This window comes from Sinocyclocheilus rhinocerous, unplaced genomic scaffold, assembly GCF_001515625.1.
Source record: "Sinocyclocheilus rhinocerous isolate Xijiao unplaced genomic scaffold, SAMN03320098_v1.1 scaffold348, whole genome shotgun sequence".
Taxonomy (NCBI): domain Eukaryota; kingdom Metazoa; phylum Chordata; class Actinopteri; order Cypriniformes; family Cyprinidae; genus Sinocyclocheilus; species Sinocyclocheilus rhinocerous.
This window is the reverse complement of record NW_015635025.1, coordinates 225,379-235,175: the sequence shown is the minus strand read 5'-3', so window position 1 is coordinate 235,175 and position 9,797 is coordinate 225,379. Positions and strand designations below refer to the sequence as shown.

Sequence of the window (9,797 nt, the reverse complement as noted above, 5' to 3'; positions counted from 1 at the left end):
CTGTTCTCTGAGGTCCACTTATAATGTTATCAAGATGTTTACATCAAAAGCATCATAATTTAGAAGTAATAGGCTATTTTCTGTCCTGCTTTGACCCCCTCATAGAAACGCTCTGTTTGAATCAGTGTGGCGGATTGTAGACTCAGAAGTAAACGCCCACTGCTGTGATTGGCTAACAGTTGTGTTTGTCTGACAGCCTACAGCCTTCATAGATGGACACTGCTGTGATTGAGGTTAAAGATGCATAAATACTCCGTACATATCAAACAATCTGTAATAACAGACAAAGCAATAGTGAGCATGTAATAAAAACAGTTACTCACACTTGTGTGGTGCGACATTACTGTCGGATCCAATATAGTCGCACAGCATCGACTTTCAATTTCAGTCTTTCTGAAAAATCTGTGTCGAATTGAACAAAGGACCGAGTTCTTACTGACGCGGACTAGATCTTCATTAAAAATAAAGTTCATCCACTCTTTCCTAATGTTGAGATCAGAAGGAAGGCGATGCAAAGACTTGTGTTTTTCCACAGCTTGGCTCTGCCCAGCATCTTGTTTTTGGAGCATCTTTATCTTTTGGTTTCTGTGTAGACCTGCGTTCGTCTCTCTCGTTATTTACACTACATGCGTGAATTGGTGGGCAGGGCTAAACCGGCAGTGATGTAGAATCGGTGGGAGGGGCTAAACAGGCAGTGATGCAGAATCGGTGGGCGGGGCTAAACAGGCAGTGATGTAGAATCGGTGGGAGGGGCTAAACAGGCAGTGATGCAGAATAGGTGGGCGGGGCTAAACAGACCGTGATGTAGAAGCAGGCGTTGATCATCTTCTGTGGAGGCGGGGTTTATCCACACTATTACATCATAAAGTGGCACATTCCACAACCTGTCGTTTTGGCAGATTGGTTTCAATATAAGCTGTTTTTGGACTAACAAAAAAAGAGTTCTGAAATTTACATGATGTTTTTATAGTACAATGACCTTTTATATGTCAAGGGAATTTTGATTTCTCAGTTCATGACACCTTTAAAAGGATAGTTCACCCAAAAATTTGCTGTTAATTTACTCTCAGTCCATCCAAGATGTAGGTGATTTTTTGTTCTTCAGTAGAACAGTAAAGAAGATTTTCAGCTGAAACTGTGCTCCTTGCTGATTCATAAAATGACAGTGAATGGCTACCATCATTTTGAGAGTCAAAAAAGCATATCAGGCAAGACAAAATTAATTCCCATGGCTCCTGACGATATATTGAGATCTTATGATGCGAAATGATTGGTCTGTGCAAGAAACATTATTTACAACATTATTACCTGTAAAACCAGAGCCTCAGGCAAACAGTCTGGAGTGATGTCCGGTTTACAAACCCATGATGCTATGATGCTGGTGATTTGTGAACTGAGCACTTTAAATGTTTTAGACATGTAAAACATCCACGTTTCACATCATTATTGGGTGCTTTAATAATATTACTGCATATGTGTCAATGCATGTCTGCATAAACAACCTAGTGAACTAAAATAGTCCACTGAAACAAACTGTCTTAAAGAATCAGTTCACAGAAAAGAATCAGATTTCCCTGTTTGTCTGAGGCTCTGGATTACAGGTAATGATGTTGTAAATAAGGTTCAGTTTCTTGCACAGACCGATCGTTTCATTTAATCATACCTCAATATATCGTCAGGAGCCACAGGTATTGGAACAATATAAATCTGTATACAAATTAATCTGAGTTGCAAATGTTTGTACATCTAACTGTTTTCTTATAGTGAGCTGATACATTTCATAAAAAGTTTTCCACTGTGTCACTGTTTTTAAATAATTTGCTTTGCCAATACAATAACAACAAAGAAACCAGTTATGTAATTTAGCAAACAAAATGTTTGACAGTAATGTAGACTTTTTCTAACAGTAGAAATGGGTCCTTATACATTAAAAGGGTCATGAACTGCCTCTGTTTTTTTATTTTGTACTATTCCTCTGAGGTCCACTTATAATGTTATCAAGATGTTTACATTTAAAAAAACATCATTTAGAAGTAATAGGCTATTTTCTGTCCTGTTTTTGACCGCCCTCATCAGAATGCTCTGTTTGAATAATCGTGGCGGTTTGTAAACTCGGAAGTAAATGCCCACTGCTATGATTGGCAGTGTTGCCAAGTCTGCGGTTTTCCCGTGGAATTGGGCTAATTTAACACTGTTGCCGCGAGTTGTTTTTCATGTCCACAGGTTTAAGCGACCCCAATAATGTGATATATAGCCCCTAAAATAAAACGCGATTGGGATAGTTTTGCGTAGCAATTGGGTGGGTTTTGTTGTAAAAACCTGGCAACCCTGATGATTGGCTAACACTTGTGCATGTTTGACAGTCTACGTCCTTCACAGATGGACGCTGCTGTGCTGTGTAAAATGGAGTGAACAAAGGACCGAGTTCTTACTGACGTGGTCTGGATCTTCATTAAAAATAAAGTTCATCCACTCTTTCCTAATGTTGAGATCAGAAGGAAGGCGATGCAAAGACTTGTGTTTTTCCACAGCTTGGCTCTGCCCAGCATCTTGTTTTTGGAGCATCTTTATCTTTTGGTTTCTGTGTAGACCTGCGTTCGTCTCTCTCGTTATTTACACTACATGCGTGAATTGGTGGGCGGGGCTAAACAGGCAGTGATGTAGAATCGGTGGGAGGGGCTAAACAGGCAGTGATGCAGAATAGGTGGGCGGGGCTAAACAGACCGTGATGTAGAAGCAGGCGTTGATCATCTTCTGTGGAGGCGGGGTTTATCCACACTATTACATCATAAAGTGGCACATTCCACAACCTGTCGTTTTGGCAGATTGGTTTCAATATAAGCTGTTTTTGGACTAACAAAAAAAGAGTTCTGAAATTTACATGATGTTTTTATAGTACAATGACCTTTTATATGTCAAGGGAATTTTGATTTCTCAGTTCATGACACCTTTAAAAGGATAGTTCACCCAAAAATTTGCTGTTAATTTACTCTCAGTCCATCCAAGATGTAGGTGATTTTTTGTTCTTCAGTAGAACAGTAAAGAAGATTTTCAGCTGAAACTGTGCTCCTTGCTGATTCATAAAATGACAGTGAATGGCTACCATCATTTTGAGAGTCAAAAAAGCATATCAGGCAAGACAAAATTAATTCCCACGGCTCCTGACGATATATTGAGATCTTATGATGCGAAATGATTGGTCTGTGCAAGAAACATTATTTACAACATCATTACCTGTAAAACCAGAGCCTCAGGCAAACAGTCTGGAGTGATGTCCGGTTTACAAACCCATGATGCTATGATGCTGGTGATTTGTGAACTGAGCACTTTAAATGTTTTAGACATGTAAAACATCCACGTTTCACATCATTATTGGGTGCTTTAATAATATAACTGTGTTATGTGTCATTGCATGTCTGCATAAACAACCTAGTGAACTAAAATAGTCCACTGAAACAAACTGTCTTAAAGAATCAGTTCACAGAAAAGAATCAGATTTCCCTGTTTGTCTGAGGCTCTGGATTACAGGTAATGATGTTGTAAATAATGTTCAGTTTCTTGCACAGACCGATCGTTTCATTTAATCATACCTCAATATATCGTCAGGAGCCACAGGTATTCATTTTGTGCTCCTTGATATGCTTTTTTTATTTCTCAAAAATGTGCAGCCGCTGGCTGTCATTTAATGAATCAGCAAGAACCACGGTTTCAGCTAAAAATCTTCTTTAATGATCTACTGAAGAAAAAAAGTCACATACATCTTTGACGGCCTGAGGGTGAGTGAATTAACAGCAAGTTTTCAGTTTTGGGTGAACTGTACCTTTAAAGGGGTTGTGTCATAAGGAAGCAAAATTAGCTTGATCTTTTAGAATTTGATGTGCTATAAAAACTGATTTTTTCCCCTCAGAACTCAAATTTCTTTGCTATTTGTACTATTTATTGAAACTAAAACTGCAAAAATGACAGAATTTCTGCAACTTTGCCAAGTCACATACATGAATAGATCAACACATACAGTGGGTACGGAAAGTATTCAGACCCTGCTGTACCTTTAAAGGGGTTGTGTCATAAGGAAGCAAAATTAGCTTGATCTTTTAGAATTTGATGTGCTATAAAAACTGATTTTTTCCCCTCAGAACTCAAATTTCTTTGCTATTTGTACTATTTATTGAAACTAAAACTGCAAAAATGACAGAATTTCTGCAACTTTGCCAAGTCACATACATGAATAGATCAACACATAGATTAACCGAGGTCATTTCTGGCTGTGTGTAGCACCTGCTGCTCTGCAGATCCTTCTGAAGAAGATCTCCAGATTAAAAAACGAGTGCCAGGCGTTCAATTTCATCAACTAATGATTTGAGTGGCACATTTCAACAGATTGTTTTGTAAATGTGATGCAGCTTTAAAAAAGGCTGTTAATAAAAAAAATAAAAAAAAACTAGGGATGCACGATATTATCGGAACCTTATCGGAATCGGCCGATAATGGCTTAAAATGCAAATATCGGCATCGGCCCGATATGAAAAATTATGCCGATATGCCTTGCCGATAAGATGAGTAACTCATCTGAGAATGAATAAATAAATTGTTTATAATCTCTGCACAGGAGAGACTTGGTGTTGTTTCCAAACAAAAGGAAATATATCGGTATCGGCTATCGGACAAAATTAGCTGAAAAATATCGGCATATCGGATATCGGCAAAAATCCAATATCGTGCATCCCTAAAAAAAAACTATATTTAACTTGACAGCAAACTCCCAGCTTGTGTGTCTTCATGTGTATAGCCGGCTACAGACAAACAGCTCTGTGCAATTATGTTTTCATGCCCATTTCATACCGATTATTGAGGAATCTACGATTTAATTGACACACGAGTCTAAGGCTCTTACCTCTTCAGTGATTGAGTCTAGTGAAGACGTGGCCTCGTCATACAGAAAAATGGGAGGGTTCTTAAGGATGGCCCGTGCGATGGCCACACGCTGCTTTTCTCCACCTGTCACAAGAAAAACCCACACTCGATCACTCAAGAAGAAACCATCCTGTTCCTCTACCTCTTCAGAGACCTTCACTTCCTTCAGAAACACTCATGAGACATGGGCTGAGGTTACCTGAGAGCTTCAGGCCTCGCTCTCCGACCTGCGTGTCGTATCCATGAGGCATCTTGAGAATGGCGTCGTGGATTCCAGCTAGTTTGGCCACACGGTAGACGTCCTCTGCTGTGGCGTTGATGTTACCATAGAGCAGATTGTAAAATATGGTATTGTGGAAAAGCACGGCGTCCTGAAATTATATTTACATTTGATTTCTCATAAGATGAAATAAGTTTCATAATTTTTTTTTCATAGGCTTAAATTAAGTCTAATTATGGTTCCCATGGTACCTTCCCTCTAGTTTATATTAGATACTTATTTTTAAAGAGTAAGAAAATACAAATGTTCCCTAAGGAGGTGATAATTACATCTGATGGTTCTCAGAATTAGACGCAAGCGCTCACCTGCGGCACGACGCCCACAGTTTTCCTCAAGCTCTCCAAACTAACATCACGAATGTTCTGGCCTGCGATGTAGATGTTGCCCTGCTGTGGCTCGTAGAAACGAAAGAGCAATCGGACAATCGTGCTCTTCCTAGGAAAAGAGAATAATCTTGAAGTCAAATTCTGTTTTCTATTGCTCTATTTGTATTTTAACAAAGGGTCAGTGTGAGGAGATGAAAATGCTGGTCTTTTACCTGAAGACTAGCATTAAAACAAATGTCTGTTTCATGAGACAGACTTGTTATCCTGTTACAATAATTTGGGTCTGGAAACTTTAATACATTGTACAATGTGTAATACAATGTGCAATATTTTTTTTTTCTGGTGAAAGAAATGCATAAATGAAGAGGAATTGTAAAATATTTAATGTCATGGATGAATATTTACGGAGTAATCCACTATTTTGTGGAGGGGGGGGTAAAAATGACTTCAGAAAGATGGCAGCATCATTACTGTATGTTATTTGCACACAGATATTGGTAGAATAAAGTAAAATATAATAAAGTAAATAGAGTAAAATCTGTTGACTTTAGCTATCTTTGCTACATCCATGACATTTAATATTTTGTCTTTCATTATTATACATGTTTATCTTTCTTTAGAAAAAATATTTACAAAAAAAAAAAAAAATTTTAACCAGGGACATTTCTGAAATTTGGTTTATCTGACATTTGAAAATGACTAATTAGTCATTTTTAGCAATGAATATACACTACCAGTCAAACGTTTTTGCACAGTAAGATTTTTAATGTTTTTTAAAGAATTCTCTTCCGCTCACCAAGCCTGCATTTATTTGATCCAAAGTACAGCAAAATAATATTTTTACTATTTAAAATAACTGTTTTCTATTTGAATATCTGTTAAAACTGAATATTCAGCATCATTACTGCAGTCTTCAGTGTCACATGATCTTCAGAAATCATTCTAATATGTTGATTTGCTGCTCAAGAAACATTTATTATTTTTATTATTATTATTATTATTGTTATTATTAGTTTGAAAACAAGAGTAGAATTTTCATCAGGTTCCTTTGATGAATAGAAAGTTCAGAAGAACAGCATTTATCTGAAACAGAAATCTTTTGTAACATTATAATCATTTTTATCATCACGTTTGATCAATTTAAAGCATCCTTGCTAAAGTATTAATTTCTATAATTTCTCCCCCCCCAAAAAAAAAAAACGGACTCCAAGCTTTTGAATGGTATACTGTATAATGTTACAAAAGCTTTTTATTTCAGATAAATGCTGATCTTTGTATCCTCCTATTCATAAAAAAATCCTGAAAACAAATTTACTCAACTGTTTTAAATATGAATAATAATAATAAATGTTTCTTGAGCAGCAAATCAGCATATTAGAATGATTTCTGAAGGATCATGTGACACTAAAGACTGCAGTAATGATGCTGAAAATTGAGATTTACATCACAGAAATAAATTACATTTTAAAATATATTCAAATAGAAAGCAGTAATTTTTAAATAGTAAAAATATTTCACAATATTACTGCTTTTGCTGTATTTTGGATCAAATAAATGCAGGTTTGGTGAGCAGAAGAGACTTCTTTAAAATGCATTACAAATCTTACTGTTCAAAAACTTTTGGCTGGTAGAGTATAATGAGTATACGTTTAAAAAAAAAACATATCAGGGTCTTAAAATGTTGGTTAACTTATTTCCTACAAATTAAAGTAGCTTTAATTCATTTCACAAGAACTCTGGGAACAGGGTTAAATGGCTGAGCCTCACAGATGCTGAAAACAAGGGAACGAGATTATTTACTGTCTGGCTATAAACGGGGCTCAAATTATGGGCCTTTAGTCTTATCACAGTGTTAAATGCTAATAATCCCACATATCTAATAGTTCTCCCTCCAAAGAATTTTTGCCTTTGCTGCTGTATTTCTCAAAGTAATTCAGCTCCAATTTGAACCCTATTGTGCCAAGTTCAGTGAAACCTGAAGGCAATATAACATAAGTATGTCTTTCCTGGAGCACTTACCCAGATCCACTGCCGCCAACAATGGCCACCTTTTTGCCTGCAGGTACTTCAAATGAAACCCCGTTAAGCACCTTTTGGCCCTCCAAGTACTCAAAATACACATCCTCAAACCTGATGGTGGCTTCCTGGGGAGCAACGAGCAGCGGCGGGGCCATTTCTTTCTCCTTCAGGACACAAAGGTTATAAAAAAACACATTTAGCAGTCTGAAATGTACATTTTGAGGCTTGAAACAGAAAAATGGCTTTTCTCAAACATATTTCGACGACAATGCATTGTAATGGCACCATCAAAACAATAGCGGTCAGCACTTTTACACTAAATTGAGAAATCAAATTAGGGTCTCACAATAATGGCTTGATGCTGTCATGCGGTGAAAACCATTACTGATCACTGCGAACAACTGGACAGACTTTATTCACGGTAATTACAGGCTGCATACGAAATTAGCCAAATGAAGAATGAGCTTCATCAAGCTCCCCCACTAACGCTATGAAAGACACGAAACACTCAAATGTTTTTAGAATTTAAAACAAATACTACGACAAATGACATGCTTTAATGCTTCAATTTGCAATATTCAAATCTGACAGGAAGCTCTTGTGCCGTATTTTAAAAAGCTCTGACATTTCAGAACGGCTGGAGCAAATAATGCAACACTAATCACAGGTATTCTTTTCACATTAAAATAACTCTGTTTGCTTAATTCTGCAGCAGTAATATGGAGCTTATAATATGACAAAACTATTTGAATTTGTATTGTATAAATTTGAATTATTTACAAGTGGCATTTAGTTTTATAGACATGCATTTTCAAGAATATAATATAATCTGAATTTCTGCGTACTGAATTTTAGAATATTGAATTTGATGTTCCGAATTTCCTCTTCATCTTGAAAAATTGAAGCTGTATTTTTAAAAGCTGGATATCTGCAGTCTAAGATTTCAGAACAAAAAAAAATTGCCGTTTGAAAATGCATGTCTTTAAAACTGCTATAAAAAAATTCAGTCGTGTTAAATTTCAAATGTTTAATATTCAAGTAAAAAAAAAAACTATCTAAACTATGTTAAATGCCACATAATATTCAGTTTTGATAAATGCCACTTGTCAATAATTCAAATTCAAATAGTTTTGTCATATTATAAGCTCCATAGAGTAAAGGCCGGGCGCACCTTTATTTTGGTGTCGACGCTGAGCAGAGTGAAGAGCGTGTTCATGTCTATGAGGGCCTGTCGGGTCTCTCTGTACACCGTGCCCAGGAAGTTGAGCGGCATAGAGAGCTGGAAGAGCAGCCCGTTCACCATCACTAGATCCCCCACAGTCATGCTGCCTGCAAAAAGAAGCAGCCAAAGCACACAGAATGAAGGGCTGGGCGATATGGACAAAAATATTACACAATATCTGTTTTTTTTCCCATAACAAACAATATCATGGTATTCATTTATAACAGGAAATGCTTTCCACATGTTTGTTAGACCTTGAGAATGAATGTGAACAACTTATTACCCATTATATTACTTACCTATATTTTATTTTCCCCTAAATTCAGTGTTTTCCATTTTATTTTGTATGGATTCTGTGTTTTACGATTTAATAGAAATTTATCACCAAAAATGGTGTCTAACGAAATTAATTTAAAATAAAAATATAGCCGCAAGCAGCAATTAAGGGGCCAAGCACTCCAAAGGCAAAATGAGGAGCTAAGCATGGCATGGAGCATCAGACCAACTGCAACAATGAGTAATTAAAGCAAGTTTAGGATGATCTGAAGAAAAATCAAACACAACTTCTTGTAATATGATTTAATGGCCTATCACTTTTGACCAATAGGTGGCGCTGTTATCAAATCGATGTGGTGTGTTCTGTGTGAGGTAACAATGGCACACACAAAGTTTGGTTTCAATATGTCAAAGCTTTGCAGAGATACAGCCTCAGACATAATCTGGCATTATGCCTCAAATTTGTTGCGGCGCTATACAAAAACGGTTTTGTCTATCAACACGAAATCCATGCCTTTTTGGCAGCACTGTCTGATGATGATCTGATTCGATTTTGGTGAAAATCGGACCAACGGTCGAGGAGGAGTTAAAAAAAGTAGGTTTTCAACATAAATCAAAATGGCGGACAGGAAGTTCGGCCCACAATGGCATAATTGGTATCTATGTTGTCGGCATGACCCAAGGAATATTTTGAGACCAGTTTCATTATAATAGGCTAATGCAATCAAAAATGATTAGCATTTTTGAAAATTCATTAATT

At 36.7% G+C, this 9,797-nt stretch overlaps 1 protein-coding gene across 1 annotated transcript in view; it reads right to left on the bottom strand.

Annotated features, from left to right (window-relative positions):
- Positions 1-9,797, bottom strand: part of abcb7 (ATP-binding cassette, sub-family B (MDR/TAP), member 7) — a gene marked incomplete at its 5' end in the record, with an annotated part of 60,706 nt that overhangs the window by 11,981 nt on the left and 38,928 nt on the right. Inside the window, 3 exons of the mRNA XM_016560281.1 lie at positions 4,895-4,998; positions 5,114-5,285; positions 5,500-5,629. Of these exons, the coding sequence (XP_016415767.1) occupies positions 4,895-4,998; positions 5,114-5,285; positions 5,500-5,629 (406 nt within the window). The remainder of the gene's footprint in view (positions 1-4,894; positions 4,999-5,113; positions 5,286-5,499; positions 5,630-9,797) is intronic.